This window comes from Pyrus communis, chromosome 5 (genome assembly GCF_963583255.1).
Source record: "Pyrus communis chromosome 5, drPyrComm1.1, whole genome shotgun sequence".
Taxonomy (NCBI): Eukaryota; Viridiplantae; Streptophyta; class Magnoliopsida; order Rosales; family Rosaceae; genus Pyrus; species Pyrus communis.
Window position 1 is genome coordinate 24,296,099 of NC_084807.1, and position 19,950 is coordinate 24,316,048.

The 19,950-nt window shown below is 34.2% G+C and overlaps 1 protein-coding gene across 1 annotated transcript; it reads right to left on the bottom strand.

The window, feature by feature from the left end:
- Window positions 1–14,996: 14,996 nt before the first annotated feature.
- On the bottom strand, window positions 14,997–15,767 carry LOC137734458 (secreted RxLR effector protein 161-like). Its single transcript, XM_068473720.1, has one exon. The coding sequence runs from the start codon at window positions 15,765–15,767 to the stop codon at window positions 14,997–14,999; it is 771 nt and encodes a 256-aa protein (XP_068329821.1).
- Between the last annotated feature and the right edge of the window lie 4,183 nt (window positions 15,768–19,950).

Below are 19,950 nucleotides of genomic sequence, written 5' to 3' on the forward strand. Positions count from 1 at the left end.
GCCTTCAGTGTCGGTTTGTTCGCTTAATCCGCCACTACGCAGCGTCGGTTAAAAGCGACACTGACATTAATGTCGGTTTAAAGCGACGTATACTTGAACATTACATCAGTTTAAAGCAATGTTCATTAGCAATTTAATTATAATATATCCACCCTGCTGTCGGTTTTAAACGACATTGTGATAAAATTAAATAAATGAAATATGCCTAAACCGACGTCAAATAACAATTAAATAAATAAAATATTCAAACTAGTAACGGTCTTAACCGACACCATCTTTGTTAATAATAATAAAAAATACGACAATCTGCATTCGTTTTCAATTAGTTGGTATTAAAACAAAATTATATAACCAAATTAATAAATTTCAGGTAAAGGCCAAAACAAACCTTAATAAAAATTATTAACAAAAAAAATAGTGCCAAAATATACAAATATTTTATATCCAACATTCCACATAATATACAAAAACTGATACAAAATATACAAATATCTTAAAAATGTACAACTCATACAAATTCTTGCCACACTCTTGCAAAAGATTTTGAACCAGTTGTATGGTTCATTGCTTTCAACAGCCGATTAATCTTATTCCTTTATTCTATTCCAGAAAACTTCATTTTCTTCTTCCTTAATCTTACGCAATCAATTGTCAACGAGAGATTTCTATAATCTCTAACCTCCCCTGCTACATATCTTGAAAAAGCACTAGAGTTATCACTAACGCATTTTCCAGACGAATCAAACGAGCAAAGTTGTTTTGTCCATTTGGGAACTAAGGGTCTGCGCATCCGTCGAGATGTTCCTTATTAACACAAAAAAACAATTAACAACCAAGAAACAAAAGTAAATTTTCAGTTTAAGCCTAATACTAGTTTAAACACAAAACAAAAGATTAATAAAAATTCACAAGTGAACCACCTTCGAACTTTTCCTTCTCGAAATGAAGTTTCTCAGAACGTTTATCTTCACTTTGTTGATCCATAGCAAAAGTTAGTGGAAAGGAGAAGGAGTAAGGCTGAAATGGGAGAAGGAGAAGGAGTAAGAACGCACGGGGCAAAACCAAAGAAGTAAACGAGAGAGGGAAACGAAAGCATGGAAGTAATGGGGAAGAAAGGGGTATAAATATGGTCGAAATATTTGGACTTCGCATTGGCTGAAACCGACACCACGTCTGACACGACTTAAATGCAAGTAGTCTGACACACTTGACTGAAAAGCAAGTGGAATCAAAATAGTAACATATTGCGTCGATTAAAACTGACGTGAGTGTGACAGACTTGAGTGGCTTCGAAATAAGTAGAGGTTACGTCGGTTAAAATCGACGCAAGGTCTAACACACTAAAATAGACTTGAGTGGCGGCAAAATAAGAAAAGGTTGCGTCGAAATAAGTAGAGGTTGCATCAGTTAAAACCGACGCAAGGTTTGACACACTAAAATATTTCAAACATTTCAAACATTTTTCCCGCCTAAAACATGTCAAACATTCGTTCCGGCCTAAAACATTTTGAACATGCATTCCCGCCTAAAATATTTCAAGTTATCTCATATAATATTTTAATAAATAATATTTAATACATAATAAAAAACAATAATATAATTTTATGATAAAATATTATCACACATGAATTGAAACATAGTCTAATACATAAAATAATTAATATATTTATTCCCTGTCGTCATCTATTAGCTCGTCGTCGGCATTGGCATGAGTAACGAACTCGGTAGGCATCAATAATGATTCATGAAAAGAAGTCTCTTCCACACCAACCCTTTTATGGAAATTTTCATTGTCAATAATTCGATCATCCAAATTAGGTATGGCATAATCATCAATTGCATCACTATCCTCTAATACGTCAAACAAATCCCTCGGCTGGGTTCGAACAACCACGTGCCAAATATGTACAAAATAAATAAATTTATATCTACTTAATAAATAAATATATATATATATATATATATAACTTGATGGGATACGAATTCTACGAAACTAATTTCAACGATCCAACCGTCAAACTTGTTTGTATATGCTTCGAGATCACATCAGCAAAAAATCGCAAAAAAAAAAACATTCAGAGATCAAGTAAGAAGACAAAACTTTTCGACAGTTATAAAACGAAAAATCACGATTTAACAGTTATTTAAACTCCGATTTTGAATTTTTTTTATAACTACACTCCTTGATCCTATATGAATACAATGAATGAATTTAATCTTCAATTTAAAATATTTACACTAGTGGATACCACAAAATCTTATGTTATACTTAATGGAAGTATAAAAAACTCTAAGTGTTAGTGAATCTATCGTTTTGATGGGATATGCATCCTTCGAAACTAATTTCAACGACCCAACCGTCAAACTTGCTTATATATGCTTCGAGATCGCATACTCCAAAAATCGCAAAAAACAAACATTCAGAGATCAAGCAACGGGACAAAATTTTTCAACGGTTATAAACAAAAAATCACGATTTAACGGTGATTTTAACTTCGATTTTGATTATTTTTTATAGCTACACTCCTTGATCCTATATGAATACAATGAATAAATTCGATATTCAATTTAAAAAATTTACACTAATGGATACCACAAAATCTTATGTTATACTTAATGGAAGTATAAATAAACTAAGTGTTAGTGAATTTATCGTTTTGGTGGCATACGCATCATTCGAAACTAATTTCAACGATCCAACCGTCAAACTTGTTTGTATATGGTTCGAGATCGCATACGCTGAAAATGGCAAAAAAACAAACATTCAAAGATCAACTAACGGGACACAACTTTTCGACGGTTATTAACAAAAAATCACGATTTAACGATTATTTTAACTCCGATTTTGATGATTTTTTTATAGCTACACTCCTTGGCCCTATATGAATACAATGAATGAATTCGATCTTCAATTTAAAATATTTACACTAGTGGATACCACAAAATCTTATGTTATATGTGATATCCCACATCGCCCAGGGAAGTGATCCTTATATGTATATTCTCATCCCTACCTAGCATGAGGCCTTTTGGGAGCTCACTGGCTTCGGGTTCTATGGGAACTCCGAAGTTAAGTGAGTAGCACGCGAGAGCATTCCTAGGATGAGTGACCCATCGGGAAGTTCTCGTGTGAGTTCCCAGAAACAAAACCGTGAGGGCGTGGTCGGGGCCCAAAGCGGACAATATCGTGCTACGGTGGTGGAGCGGGCTCGGGAAGTGGTCCCCCCCTTGCCGGGATGTGACATTATATTTAATGAAAGTATAAATAAATTCTAAGTGTTAGTGAATCTATCGTTTTGATGGAATACGCATTCTACAAAAATAATTTTAATGATCCAACTATGAGACTTGTTTATATATGCTTCGAGATCGCATAGACCAAAAATGGCAAAAAACAAACATTCAGAGATCAAGTAACGAGACAAAACTTTTCGACGGTTATAAACGAAAAATCACGATTTAACGGTTTTTTTAACTCCGATTTAGATGATTTTTTACAGCTACACTCCTTGACCCTATATGAATACAATGAAAGAATTCGATCTTTAATTTAAAATATTTACACTAGTGGATTATGTTATACTTAATGAAAGTATAAATAAATTGTAAGTGTTAGTGAATCCATCGTTTTGATGAGATACGCATTCTACGAAACTAATTTCAACGATCTAACCATCAAACTTGTTTATATATGCTTCGAGATCGCATACGCCAAAAATGGCAAAAAACTAACATTCAGAAATTAAGTAAAGGGACAAAACTTGTCGACGTTTATCAACAAAAAATCACGATTTAATGGTAATTTTAACTCTGATTTTGATGATTTTTTTTACAGCTACACTCTTTGACCTTATATGAATACAATGAATGAACTCGATCTTCAATTTAAAATATTTACACTAGTGGATACTACAAAATCTTATGTTATACTTAATGAAAGTATAAATAAATTCTAATTATTAATTTAACACAATATATTCTTATATTACTAAATATTATAAGTTCATGTTATATTTAATATTGTTAATTTAACATAAATGTTTATAAATATTATTCATTTCCATTTTCTTATAACAATTCAAGTGACAAAATTAATTAATTTAACAAAAATAGTAGAAATTTATCTAAGTACTTAAATTAGAATTTTTAAACAAATAAACTTGTGTATCATACAATTTAAAAATTAAAGAACTTAGTGACAAAAACCTGAATTATGGAAGAATTCCATCGTCGATCAATTCTTTATGTACTCAACCAACTCAAATAAATTCCCTACAAAAATAAATTGTAACTAAAAATTAAACATAAGAGGAGAAAATAAAAATATTACAAGTAAGAAAAACTTACTATTGTGAAGAAAGAACAAATGAAGTTGGAAGAACAAATAAGAAAGGTGCAAGAGAGAACACACAGGGAGGGTTTGTAAATGGGAAGAACGAATGAGAAAAACGCAAGAGAGGAAGAAGAATATACGGGGGAGAGTGTATCATCAATCTGTCGCTTACAACCGACATTTGGTTTCAAAATATTTTAAAAAACTAAAATCTATGTCCCTAAGAACCGACGCAAGCTTTAAAATATTTTAAAAATAATAATTAGTGTCGGTTAGAAGCAACACCAATATTTTACGTCGCTTAAAAGTGACACTATATTATTTAAAGCGACACTAGTATTTAAAAATTATTAAAATGTATGTCGGTTTTAAGCGACATTAAATGTTTAAGTCTGTTTAAAAGCGACATTAAATGTTTATGACGCTTATAAGCGACAGTAAATCCGATGTCATATTCAATAAGTGTCGCAAATGTCTAGTCTAACACTATATTATATTAAACCGACACCACCTACTGACACTATAAGGCCCTTTTGTAGTAGTGGGGAACCACATTTTATCAAATAGATTGAAAGCAAGAAAAGTCGTCTCAACAAGTACAATCAAGGGGTCAACTTCCTCCAAAAAAACTCATCTTTTTAGCATTAAGAACAAAACCCAACTCACAAATTGCCAGAAAATCCATTGAGTCGAATTCATAGAGAATAACATCCACTGTTGTTTCTAAGCTACAGTGAACTCTCAATTCATCCTTTGAAATTATCTCCACCACACAAATAAATGTTGCAAGGCCTTTCCTTTCTTGCACTGTCTTCTGAACCCCCTTGTGGCTGGCCTCTTTATCTCCCAGTGTCACGCTCTGTATTCCTCCAACAAGCATCTCTAATGAAGGGTGCATTATTAAATTCTCAATAGTTACACCATGAGCAGTGGCAACTAGCTGAATTGCATGTTGCGCAATTGTGCTTGCAGCCAATGCTTCAAGTTTAGTGCCAATTTCATCAATTACGATCACTCGTGGCATATGATTTTCAACAACCTCTATCAAGGCCGTATGTTGCATATCAGAGAAGGGGACTTGCATTCGTCTAGCACTGCCTATTCCTCCATGGGGTATATCACCATCCTCACCAATCTCATTGGAGGTGTCAACAATCATCACACGTTTCTTATAATCATTTGCAAGCATACGAGCAATTTCCCTGAATATTCTCAAATGATCCTTCCAAATCTTGTCTTTTGGTAAACCTTCACATTTGTCATGAATTCCTTTGCAGTAGTAGCCCATGGAATGATTGAAAACAACACAAAAACCTGATTTCTTGCAGCTTGCCAATAAATCTATTGACTCAAAACTGGCGAGAAAATTGGTACCATCTTTATCACGAATACTCATATGGTACCCAAGCTTAATATCAAGAATGTAACCTGAGTTTGACATTTTATCGAACAGGTAGAGTGCACGCGAACCACGCAAGTTAGCTTTCTTGAACTCAACATTAGGAACATGAATTTTCAAAATGAAAACTTGGGATTTGCCATCCTTACAATCACATTTAAGAATAGTCGCTCGTTTCGACCTGAACAGGTAGATTTCTTCTCCAATTTCAGTAACCCAGATTTTCTTGCACCCAATTTCCAAAGTTTATGTTAAGAATTCCTTGAATCATATCATGAGTTTCAAATTTATCAGAGACAGAACAGGGATGAAATTTGTTACCATGATCAAGATTCTTGAGATATTGAAGCTTGCTGATCGTCCCAACAGAAACAATCAACTGGAACCCAACCTTATTTTCAAGAATAGGCCGAGAAGAAGGCGATTCATCTTTCTTCTCCAACAATTCTGAAATAGGGAGTCCAGAAACCAAATCCTTAGCAGTGCCTGTCTTGCAAACAGAATCAAGAAATGGAGGACTTTTCACATAATCGCCAACTTGCTTATCGAGTAAATCGAAAACCCTTTCATTCTTCCTAGCCAATGCACTTCGAAAGAACCCAAAGCTTTCTTGAAATCTGGGGTTGGAACGAAATGTCGCAGAATAATCGTCGTGGTGCTTGCCGTAGTCTCGAACCTTCTTGAATTTCTTCAATATGGGTCGTAGACAAGGATGAGTCTTGGCTTGTATCTTGGATGAAATTGAGACCAGAATTCATCTACTTTCTCTTGGTCCCGAACCTTTTCCTTGTGGAAGGATTGAAGCTTGAGAACAATTTAACTCGATTTCTCAAGAGAGAGAGGAGAAGTCGATTTGATGAACGGTTGATATGTCAGTTAGCTACAGAAATTTCCACACCAAGTTTTGTCGAAATCAACTTCAATTGACGAAGAATTAAATCCTGGGTAGTCTTGAATTCGTCCCGAAATTTGGCCTCAGAAATCTTGAATTCCTCAAACTTGGTTTTCATATTGGAACCCCTCGATTCCATGGTTTTGCAAAACGTTTGCCGCGATATACAACGGAGAAGGATTGAGAGGAACGAATGACTAGCTATGATACCAATCTTATTGCACAGAGAAATAGTAACAGAACATGAGAACAATAATACAATTTCATTAACTGCCTTTCCAATTGCTACAACCTACTATTTATCTTCTAACAACTATGTACACATGTCATCATCTTATTAAGCCACGTGGCAGTATCCTATCAAAGAGGGAGAGTCGTCATCGTCAGCAAGAAAAGATTAAGGAGTCAAAACTCCTCGACCCTTCTTCAGTTCCTTCCCAATTTTCTCTCTCTAAAACTTTCTTTCTCTAAAACCCATCTCTTTCCTCTTGGAAGCCCACATGAACTGAACCTTAGTGCTGAACAGACCTGGGTTTTATTTTATTTTATATTTTGATGAAGCCTGGGTTTTATTTTGTGTTGGAGCTTATATGTATTTAGATTGGGAACATAATCTTTGTTGAATTCTAAGTTTTTATCCATTTTTGTTTTTTCCCCCCTTCAATGGTTTCAATTAATTGTTGTTTTAGTATAACTATTGCCTATATGTTTCGGTTGAGGTACTTTTCTCACCTTTTCTTTCTTCTTTTTTATGATTAAATTTATATGTAATTCATCTTTTTTTGTGAGCGATTCCAGGATTTGTTTTGAAAATGACTTCAAAACAAAGAAAATTTTTGCTGCTGGTATTCCATCCATAGTTAATGAAAGGTGTTGTAATTGTATTCTCCAATGGATGAGTTCGTTATGTCTTTCATTGCATAACCGATTAATAATTATATTCTCACTAAGAATTTTCAATTTGAATATCACATGAGTTCGAAAGATTCTTTTCACAATTTTGTAAGGTCGTGGAGCATAAGATCATATGCGATCAAGTCACAAAGCGCTATGAAACACTTATTATATTCCAACAAGGCTATGATAAGAAAACTAATTAAAACGAAAACAATAAAATTACAGCACCCCATGTAATTTTAATGTGTATAATGTAGGAGGAAGAGGTGGCAGCAAATGAACAAGTACAGGGGGCTATTTTTAATGTGTAATTTTAATTATATTCGGTTCGGTATTGGCTTCCACCATCTGATTCTGTTCTTTCATTATTTTCTGTGTTATTCTTCTTCTTGACCATTACAGGGAGCTATGTTTCATAGGGATGCTGCACTTCTTGGTGATATATGTGGGCTAGAAGAATCATCAGCTTCTGAGGTTGTCATTCATTGCATGTGGTATGTACTTTGTGTTTTACGGACTTATGCTTTCTGTGCTAATTTTTTATTGTTATTGTTGTTGGCGTAAGTATTTAAGTTAAGTAGTAGCAAACATAGTGTTTTTGCTCTTGCAAGGGAATTGTCTTTTTACCCCAGTAAGTTACAGGGATTTAGAATGGGAGTAAGTGTATTGCAGATTGTTCTGTTCAATAGAAATATAGACATGCAGAGTGGAACCGATTGCGGATTTGGACCTTATTCTTGGAAGATGACTGCATTATTAAATAAACTGTATATAATTTGGGTGGGGTTAGAAGATATGGCTACAAGAGGAATTAAATATGTGATTGCTTTCTGAATGGTGTGTGTAGTCTGCAAGGAGGGGAAAAAGAAGGGGAGAAATCGAAATTCCTTCTCTTCCATTATTTGGTTGGTCAAGGAAGAAAATACTCATCTTTATCTCCTCAGTCCTGCCTAAATCAGCTGGAGTCTCAAATGTTCTTTTTTAGAAAGAGTTGGAAGTTTTTCAATTACTAATTTTTGTTACACAATCAACCATTTACAGGTCATGCCATTTGTAGAGTGGTTCAAAGAATTCAAAGAGCTTCTTTCACCCAATTTATGCTCTTCATGTAAAAATTCTTTCAAAAAGCTCAAACATCTTTCAATGTAAATAACAATAACTTCTGTAACAGTTTCTTATAGCTTTGAAGAACATTTCAGACTCCAGTTGTTCGGCAAAATTCTGCAGAAGAAGGGCACCATCGTTCTTCCTCCTCTATCTTTCAAGCTCAAGGTAGGTACTTCCTCATTTTTTTGGCCCATTTTGTCCTTTTTGATTTTGTGATTGCATTCGAATGGGGTTGAGTTGATGGTCTCAAATGACTCCTTATCATCTTAGGCATCTTCTAGAACTATTGCATGCGAAAATCTGCTTCAGATGGAGTTCTTCGTTTAAATTGGGTTTTATTAAGTTTTTCATGTTTTTGTAGAATTCTTCGTTTCAATTTTTTTTAGTTTTTGGAGTATTGTTCATTTAAATTTTCTTTTGATATGATTCCATTTTTTCTGAATCATCATTTAATTTATGTAATTTTATATGAATTCTAGTAATTTTTCTGAGTTTCGTATAAATCATCGATTAATTTCTGGGTGGTTATTAATTTTATGTTTTTTATTGAATTTGTTTTCAGAAAACTACAAGTAAAATATCTTTAATTAGTTGTCAGTTTTCATGTTTTGAACATCGTTTATACAAGCTATTATATCTCAATGTTCGAATTTTTTAACTTTGTCTTTATTTTGTAGGGATTTCTGCATAGTGAAGAGAATTGTTTTGTTTACGTCTCACTAAAACTGGTAAGTAATAGAGAGCAGTCATACTCTCATGCAGCTATGCTTTGCTATATTACGATATCAGTACATTAACAAATCTCAGTGGCTCAGATTCCTAACATTGGCATTTGTACTAATGACTTTCCATTTTCTCTCCCAAAACAATTTGTTAATTGAAAATTGTTTTCTTTTTGCAGAAGGTGGTACTGAAATTGGATTTACATGACAACAAGGAAAAGCAAGAGGCCTTGAAAGCAGTCTTTAGCCTTACAGGTATCAATTATTTTTTTAAGCATTCGATTTAATATGGCTCCACGAAAAAATTGGAAAATAATAAAAATGTAAAAAAAATTATGAATTATTTCATCCATCACCACCTACTCAATTCTTTGTATTGGTTGAGAAGTTATCTTAGAAGAGAATGGATTGGAGCTTGGCTTTTAACTTTTTAGCCATGGTTTCAGGCACATTCATCAGAATAGGACTGAATGGGAATGGAAAATTTTCCAGTTTTATGTTTTTATAGAAGAAGAAGAAGCTCAGAAGTCTGATACGCCAAGCAACTCCATCTGAAAGCGGAAGAATCCAAAGGTAAACCCCTTCGAACTCTTAAATTATGGTGTTCTTTAGTCGATTGCAAGACTAGAACTTGAAAAACTAACACATGCATATAATTTTGGGAAATTTTATTTGAATCCATGTAACCTCTTTCTACACCCATATTATTTTTTATTAAAGAATTAATATCTCTTTAAACCCAAATTTATTACCTAAACTACCTTCTTAAACCCAATTCAAATGTAAAATTGTCTTTACACCCAATTATAAAAAATCTCTAATTGAATAATTTTTTTTCAAAGACGCTCGAAAATAAAAACATTACGCATCCTTTGCTCCCCACCCCCCCCCCCCCCCCCCCCCCTCTCCTCCTCTCTCTCTCCCCTGCATTTCCTATGGCTACTGTTTTTTTCTGCTACAAAACCAAGATATTTGCTCTCTTTACCAAACCAAGACACATGCTCTCTCTCTCTCTCTCTCAACCAAACGAGTTACTTGGGTTGCTGTCAACACCACCACAATAAATAACCCCCATCACCTTCTCTTATCAAACCAACTTTCCTCTCTGCAAATTTTTGTTCTTTTGAAAAAAAAAAAAAAAAAAACTACTCTACTGTTAATGTAAGTTGTCATTGTTTGCCTAATCAATTGTTTTCTCAAAAATTTGAAGCATTCCTAGTTCTGGAACTAATTATCTGGGATTTAGCAATTCATCTTTTCCTTACTTTCTGATCAATTTGTTTCTAGAATTTGTTGGATTATAATCAACAAGTTAATTGATCGTTTAAATGGCTGAAGAAGTTAATTGTAAATTCAAATGAGAAGCTGCAAAGCCAAGTGTTTACAGATGCAAGTATAAGAAGAGCCATAAGACCAACCAAACCAGCACGACAACAAATTGTCAAACTAGCACGGTAACAAATTGACAAACAAGCATGGCAACAAATCCAGTCATACCTTAGTTGGAGAAATCAAAACTTCAAAATCACCATTCATCAATAAAAGAACTTTTTTTTTCTCTATAAGATCTATTAGGATTTTAGCTAGAATAAATGTAGGATAACAAGTGGGTGGGTTTATTTATAAATTTTAGTTTTATTTTTAAATCTTGTACTTGATGGTAATTATGCGATAGGATAAAAATGACAATTAACATTTAAAATTTAAATTGAATGTAAAAAAAGGTTACATGAGTTTAAATAAAATTTTCCAATAATTTTTTGTGAAGGAACTGCGATCCAGCGGCTGGATAGAAGAAAAGGACAACGCATGCTCTCTCTCACAGTAGATCCGTGTCCCCCCCCCCCCCCCCCCCCCCCCCCTCTTCCTCCTCTCCCTCTCTTCTCTTCCTCCCCCAAAAAAAAACCTAATGGTGTCGGGCCAATTTGGAGCCTACTCCGATCAGGACCCCTTGGAGATTCGGAGCCATAGGTGAGAAAATTTTCCCCAAATTGTATTCAATTTATGTTGCTTCATTTCATTTTCCATTTTAATTTGGAATTGGTAGGTATTTTTGGCGGGTATCACATGTATAACCAGAACAATTTTTGTGTTGGATTGGGATCAAATTGTCCAGCTTTATTAGCTATTTGGTCGCCTGTGTATTTGTAATCTGAATAATATGAATTAGGGTTTTTCTATTACTGTCCGATTAGTGAAGAAAGGATGCTGATTTCCAGTTTTTGAGCTCAACTTCAGGTCTTGAGCTTTGAATTTGTTTATATGTAGCCAAACTGAAGCTATCTATGTCGTAGTTTGTGTCTTATTCGTGCAGTTACGCCTGAAATGTGTCTTATTCTTGCAGTTACGCATGAAACAGTTGGTTCACGCCGCAACACATGAGCTTATTTTCTAGTAACCACAAAAAGTAGCTAGGTTCTCATGTGCGACTTCACAAAAATCATGATATAAACAAAAATATAGTGCAGGCACAAATAATATAATATATATACACAAAAGATAAAAAAAAAAATTAGCTGGGGGAGTATAGCCTATGGAGCCTTTTTATGGCACCGGAACTGCTTTCGTGCAAATGAGATGGGTAAGAAGCATCCCATAACTGTTTTCGGCTAATCTCATTAAGGTTAGTCCCGTGATAGGATTTTTATCATTTGCAAAAGTAAGGATAAAAACACTTTAAATACTTGCAAGAGTACAATGTAATTGTATATATGGCTCTAGCAAAGTTGTTCTTCACAGAGATTGAATGAATAATTTGTATCAAACCAAATATTAATAAATTACTTAAAACAAAGTTTTGGAAGGATATGATTTTGTGATTTCAAATAATAAACACGAATTTAAAAGAAAATAATTAAATAAAGTGACAAAATAAAATAAACTAAAAGAAAACGGTTTTTCAAAATTAAAATGTAAAAGCTTAGGATTTCGTCGTCACCTTAATAATCTTATGTAGTTCTTCTAATTACCTATGAATTACACATGCATATTTTGAAGGTTAGGTTTTCCTAACATATGCCTACTTGGACCCCCAACATAGAGCGTACATCAAACATGCAACCCATCTATGGTATTCAGATCAAATCTAAACATGCATGTCTCATTAAGCTTTGTGAAACCTTTTGAAAAACCATATAACCTTTTAGACGTGGTATTCATTCTAAGTGAACTTGCACATATTAACCACATGAAACCTTCGTCAATTTCAGGGACCGACCTCAAACCAAAATTACATCAGATTACCTTTCTAAAGATCCTAATGGTAGCTAAGCATTAAGACAATTAGATAGTTTAAACGGATGATTAATAATTGAAACCTGCAAATATTATTAAATGGAAAACACCTTGAAATACAAATATTATTAAAAACAAGAATAGAAAACACCTTGAAATACAAATCGTCAAAGCCTAACAAAGTTCTCCAAAATATTATGTGTTCTTCTCCTCTCTTTTTGTCCTTCAACCCTAATGGCTAAAAAGCCTTATTTATACTACTACATAATTAAAATCCTTACTAGAAAATGTCTTCTAAAAACTAAAAAACATAATAGAATAAGATAACTATGAAATACATTCCTATTCTAACTTTGGGAAATCTGCCCAGCCACAAATTAGCCACGTATTGGACTTCTAGGGCTTCAAAACAAGCCCAAACGACTTGAATTAAAGCTTGAGATGTCCTGAAGATAATTGCAGAAAGCCTCGAACCCAAAAGACATCATCTTGGACACCAAAAAGCCCAAATAAGCCAAAACGTTACTTTGATAGTACTGCATGCTACTCTTTTATTTCTTTGCCATAAATAAACTGCTTGATCAAAAAATTTGAAACTTTGACACGATCAAGTTGAGAGACACATCAACGTCCTCCAATTTGAATCACTACAAAATTCGTCCGTTTTATCATGTTTTGCTCCAGAAGAAGTCGAATGTCCTACATTAAGAATATAAATCAAAGTACCAAAATTCTCACAAAATAACCACTAAATTATAGCTCAGAATAGGGTAAAATATATAGTATAATATCGACTCATCATCCCGCATAATAACAAACATGGGACTAGACTAATAGTTAGTTCAATCTAGTCCAGTGATAATTAGTGAGGGCAAACAAACGTCCCCTTAAAGATTAGTAAGAGATGAAAGTCACTGTTATATGACGCAAAGACTTGGGAATTAATAGCCATCACAGCCTTGTTAGTCAATAGAAAGAAAATTGGATCAACGCGGTTTTTAGCTTTGATTTGTCAAACTACACCGACATCTTCATAAATTTCTCTAAGAATTTGATAAATATTTTCTACAAACAAGTCTAGATATGCCTGCTCCCACACCTTGGAGACAAATCTAGCAAAATTTCCTGGCAATGGATTTGAAATCTAAAATAAAATCCCGAAAATAAAAATTTTCTTTTGAAAAGCCATAACTGAAAAATGTATTACTACTAACCATATAGATTTAAGCCAAAAAAAATCAAACATGTGAAAAAAAAAAAAGAGTTGATCTCATGAAAATAAACCAAATGCTAATATGAATGCTTGAGAACCCCATTGTAGCTAGGCTACAAAATAAAACTCTGTATATATAAGTAACAGTTGTTGGAAACTGATATAAATATAAACTTTGATGTATAACAAGTATCCCAGATTACATTCATGCAGTTTATATATGATACCTGGAGCAGTCATCCTTTCTTTGTTGAAATGCAATTCTTCTACTTGTTTAAGACCTTATGTTCCAAAGGTGATAGAACCCTTAATCTCAGAACGATGCTTCACAAGTAGGGAATTGGATTATATATATACACAGATTTCATCTGATTTCCATCTATCGTAGAAATCAGTTACTGCAAGTTGTTAGTGTTAACCCAAGTCAATCTGCTGTTTCATCCACTCCATATCATGATGATCCACATGCAGTGCACTGTGCTTTACAGATTGGAATATGGTTCCCACGTTAAGGATGTATGATTATGCATAGTGGACAGCAAGGCCACTGCATGTGTATACTGACAGATGACTCATAGACAGCAAGGATGCAACTTCCAGCCACTTTAAGGAAGTAGTTTTACACGCTTACAACTCTTTACTCAGTGGCAACATAGACTTTATATACTTATAATGTTAGTCAAGTCCAATTAGGTATCTAACATTCTCCCACATGGACACAGACTAAACATTATAATCAAAGTCATGCCCTTCACAACACTGATACCTCATGTGATCACATCAAGTTTCACGCATACTAACTTCCTTTCAACTACTATAATTAATTTAAATATTTGAACTTCAGAAAATCATGTGTTTATAGACAACACAAGCACCCTGAAACCACAAATACTTAAAACTAATATGTAGAAAGAAACTTTAGACTTTTCAATGAATTTATATTCCTTCATTCATTCAAAACAGTCATTTCATGGATCAACTTTGGAAGATCCTGATGCATTCATCGAATTGCATCCCTCGAATTATTCATCTCCAATCATCAAGACACTAGAATAGACATATACATGCATACAGTCAGCAACTCAGACAACCAATAGGCTCAACAAGCGCATATGATTCAGTAGGTCTTGATAGTGAACAACATAAATAACATTCGAAGACATATTTGAAATATACATGTGACTTACATCAAGTTTTTCTCACTCCCACACTTCAGCAGATTCTAGAGATTCAAGCACTCCCATCTTAGAGACATGATCCTTGAATACTCCTACTGCCAATGGCTTAGTCAAAGGGTCAGCTATCATTGAATTTGTTTCAATATGCTCAATCGTGATTTCACCCTTTCTCACATGTTCTTTCACTACTAGATATTTGATGTCCATCAACCTTGTTGCCTCAGACTTCTTGTTATTCTTAGAGAAAAATACTGCAGCTTTGTTATCGCAGTATATGGTTAGTGGTCTCGAAATTGAATCAACAATAGTCATGCAGCTGATTAAATTTCTTAACCACAAACCTCTCTTGGTAGCTTCAAAACATGCTATGAACTCGGCCTCCATAGTTGATGTGGCTAACGCCTTTTGTTTAGCACTTTTCCATGATACAGCTGCTCCTGCCAAGAAAAACAAGTAGCCACTCGTGGATCTCCTGTCATCCACACAACCTGCAAAGTCAGCATCTGTGTAGCCAACTAGTTCCAAGTTCTCTACTTTCTTGTAAACCAACATAAAGGATTTTGTCCTTTGCAAGTATCTTAACACTTTCTTGGCTGCAACCCAATGTTGTTCACCGGGGTTCGACTGATATCTTCCCAACACACTGATGGCAAATGCCAAATCAGGTCTAGTGCAGACCTGTGCATACATCAAGCTACCTACTAGAGACGCATAAGGCTTATTGACCATGCTTTGTCTCTCAATTTCATTCCTCGGACATTGAGACTTATTCAACCTGTCTCCCTTTCCCATTGGTACTTCTCCATTAGCACAAGTTTGCACCATTTGATATGTAACCTTATTGTATAACAACCATGTAAAGGATTAAGAAAACAACCAAGATTTCAAGTCTTTGGACAAGAAAACGGTCAACTTAATTTTCTTAAAAATGTTATATCCTGAAAACATCTCAAACCATTCATACATTCCTCTCTTTGGAAAAGAATATTGACATGTTATGAGTTTTAAAACCATAATTTACATAATCTAGTACCTAAAATCTTTTACACAAGTATGCACTATAAAATCTTGCTAAGAAGTTCTCGTGAAGAAGTAAATGTTTGTGCAGAAAATATTATCATAAAAGACTTTATTGTTATAATTGCAACCTTCCGAAGAAGTCAAGAAACATTAGGTAAAGAAGTCATCCATGACAAAATAATTATTTAGTCAAAACCACTTAAGCAATCTTTAACTCAAAATTACCTCAAAACTCAAGCGGCCGTAAAAACAAGTGCATATGGTCATGCATATTTATGTCACACTTTTGAGCAAGAGACATAAACTGCCTTAACTCTTTAATGTACAACCATCACACAATAGATTAAGATAGAATAATGCTTTAATAACCTAATGCCCAAAACTTTTTAAACAATATGATTAGAATAACCAAGAACAACTCCCATTAAGTTTTCTAGAATTTATACACTTATTGTAAATAAATTAATGAGTGTGAAGCCCAATTTTCTTTCACTAATTCTCCCACTTGGGCAAGCAATCATTGATTATTTACTTTCATCACTAGTATTCATAGTTATAGGATCAACCTGTGTGAAAACAAATCCAATAAAGCAATGCGAATTGCTGGAAAACACTCTGGAGCACTTGCATAGACAGTTCATTCCAAAACAAAAAATATTAGACAAAATTTCAGATTTGAATGCAGACCAAATGAAGTCAAATGTATATTTATAGATTTATCACTCTGACTCATGAACTGTTTCCTGTCCGCACTCCTTTTACACTATATCACTGTTAAGGAAGTGTAGAATTGGTAAATTACTATCAAACAAACCAAATGAAACGACTTTCGCAGAGCAAGGAAACAATGACTTTTTCTGGGAACTTGGTTTATATTCAACAGTTATATAATAACATATCATATCTTTCACATAAGCAAAATGGATACGTATAATTATTATCATGTATATTTACACACATGCATACATAAATGTATATAACACTTGCATGATTTTAGTATGTGACCCATGAAATCCCAAACAACATCAACTAAAGCTAATAAACAAAGCCACATCCAAATAATCAGATAAAGGCATCACTTACTTCATGAATGGTTTCGGCACAAGCATGCAGTATCACCTCTTCCACCATCCTATATGTTGGCAAACATAGAACAGCACCCAGACCAAAATTTCCATAAAATCTCACTTTGGTGAAGATTTAATAAACATTTGTCCAATGGTTAAATAACATGATTATTTGTTCCAGATGTTGCAACCTTAGTTGTTTTCCGTTGGGATCATTCTTGTACAAGACTTACAAAGAAAAGCATTATGTGAAAAATTATAATTGCAAACAATTATAATCACAACCAAGAAGAGTATTAGCCAGAAAACCATTGAAGTCGTGTACATTAGTCCACCAAGCTGGTACCATTCGGAATATCAGAGGCAACCCAGTAATCTTCTAGACCAATATCCTCACCATGGTCTCCATCCGCACGACACCACATTTCACGGAGAGAGTCATAGACAGACTCAAACAGGGCAGTTGAATCCAAACTAGGACTAAAAGGAGCTTAAGTCCCACCATTCAAAATTGAGTTGTAACATTGCAGCAACAACAAACGTGGCTATACAGTGATTAAAACTTCTAACAATTTATACATCCCCTTCTTTGGAAAGGAATGTGAACATTTCATGAGTTTTAAATTAACCACATAGACTTTACTGCAGTCGACCAATATTCACATCATTTTGCAACCATATTCAAGTTCAACATAAATCCCAATCTCCACTCCCCTTTGCTTTAACATACATACACAACATCAAGCTCAAACTGTGTGCAAAGAGTGCAACATCAAACAACACAGATTTATGTTACACCTTTGGGCAAGAAACACAAACCGTCAAATATGCATTATGCAAATACCGAAACAAATTTAAAGCTCTGTTTCCAAGCTCCCACTTATTAGAGTGCTCCACCATTGTCAAGCTTTTATTTAGCTGCAATGGAATGCTTATAATACCAAGCTGATTCGGTCTGAATCTTTCATCAGTCCACAATATTTCAATATACTGCATACATATATTTGTACATACACACAATAATTGAAATAAAACCTGAACCATTAACATGGTAAAATTCACCAGCACATAAGTCCATGCTTTATTTAAAGCATAAGGCAAATTATAATGAAAGAACAACCTTTACTTTCATACAGCAGCTGAGTCAAAAGATTCAACCACACCCATGTTTGCAGCGTGATTATTGAATATCCCTACTGCCAAACTCGTCAACCAAGCTCATCAACTTTTGGCTTCATCAAAACAGAGTTCATGGAAGCAGCCCACGGGTACAAGGCAGCTGGTGCAGTTCAAGACAGCAACGCCCTTCAACCAATGGCCTGTGTTCAATTAACCACTGGAGCAGTCATAGAAATGTTAGTTACAAATAAGAGTATGCAGTTACTGCTGCAAGTTTACATCGCACTTTTGAGTGAAAATCATAAACTGCCTTCCATATTGCATATATTGGCCATAATATTCCACAATCGCAATGATACATCAAGTCTTTGGACTAGACAATTGCAAACTTTTATAGGGAATGATTCATACAATTTATTAACCTTCATGCAATTTATATATATTTCCCTTTTGAGAAATATATGAACATGCTATGAATCTTTTAAGACCCCTTAATAGCCACGAAATACAATAACAATATTCACTTTGATGAATATCAGAAGTACATCAAGTACTGCACTACTCGAGAGATATATAAAATACATTTCAAATATATCATCATACATTTATCATAATAATAAAGCAGTAAAACGAATCTAGGACTTGTTATTTGGCTCTGATACCAAATGTTGGAAACTGATATAAATATAAACTTTGATGTATAACAAGTATCCCAAATTACATTCATGCAGTTTATATATGATACCTGGAGCAGTCATCCTTTCTTTGTTGAAATGCAATTCTTCTACTTGTTTAAGACCTTATGTTCCAAAGGTGATAGAACCCTTAATCTCAGAACGATGCTTCACAAGTAGGGAATTGGATTATATATATACACAGATTTCATCTGATTTCCATCTATCGTAGAAATCAGTTACTGCAAGTTGTTAGTGTTAACCCAAGTCAATCTGCTGTTTCATCCACTCCATATCATGATGATCCACATGCAGTGCACTGTGCTTTACAGATTGGAATATGGTTCCCACGTTAAGGATGTATGATTATGCATAGTGGACAGCAAGGCCACTGCATGTGTATACTGACAGATGACTCATAGACAGCAAGGATGCAACTTCCAGCCACTTTAAGGAAGTAGTTTTACACGCTTACAACTCTTTACTCAGTGGCAACATAGACTTTATATACTTATAATGTTAGTCAAGTCCAATTAGGTATCTAACAACAATAAGTTGACGCAATGAAAGGAGCCAATTTTAGCGTCCGAATTAGATTCCACAGCTGGTTTCTGCATGCATGCCGTGGTTGACGGTTTGGGGAACACAACAAACAACTTTGGCACTTGCAATAATTCTTCAAAAATGCTATATACTCTTACTACATTTTTCATATTACATTTGTTTCACCACTTTAATAGGAAGAGACCACAGGTATTGGTGGGTCGTACTTCTATTAATAAGGTGGTACAAATGTAGTATGAAAAATGTAGTAAGTATATCATTACTCTTCTAAATTAGCTCTTTAAAAAGCCATGTCGAGCTTGCAGATGTAGTGAAAGAAAATTGAAAAACAAATAGAGTTATCATAGATAGCAGAATATGACTTGGACGTTATTTAGTAAATGTTCGTATTGGGAAGAACAAATACGATATGAAAAACGTGCAAGTGTAGCATCATCCAGGAAAAAAAGTAAAACGTAAAGACTCGCTAGCTAGTTTTTTCTAGCGTAGAGGAAGGTTCATGCAAATGGTACATTGGAAAGCCAGCAGTTG

Coding starts and splice junctions, on each gene's coding strand:
- LOC137734458 (XM_068473720.1), bottom strand. CDS start 15,767: ATGGGAAAGGGAGACAGGTTGAATAAGTCTCAATGTCCGAGGAATGAA.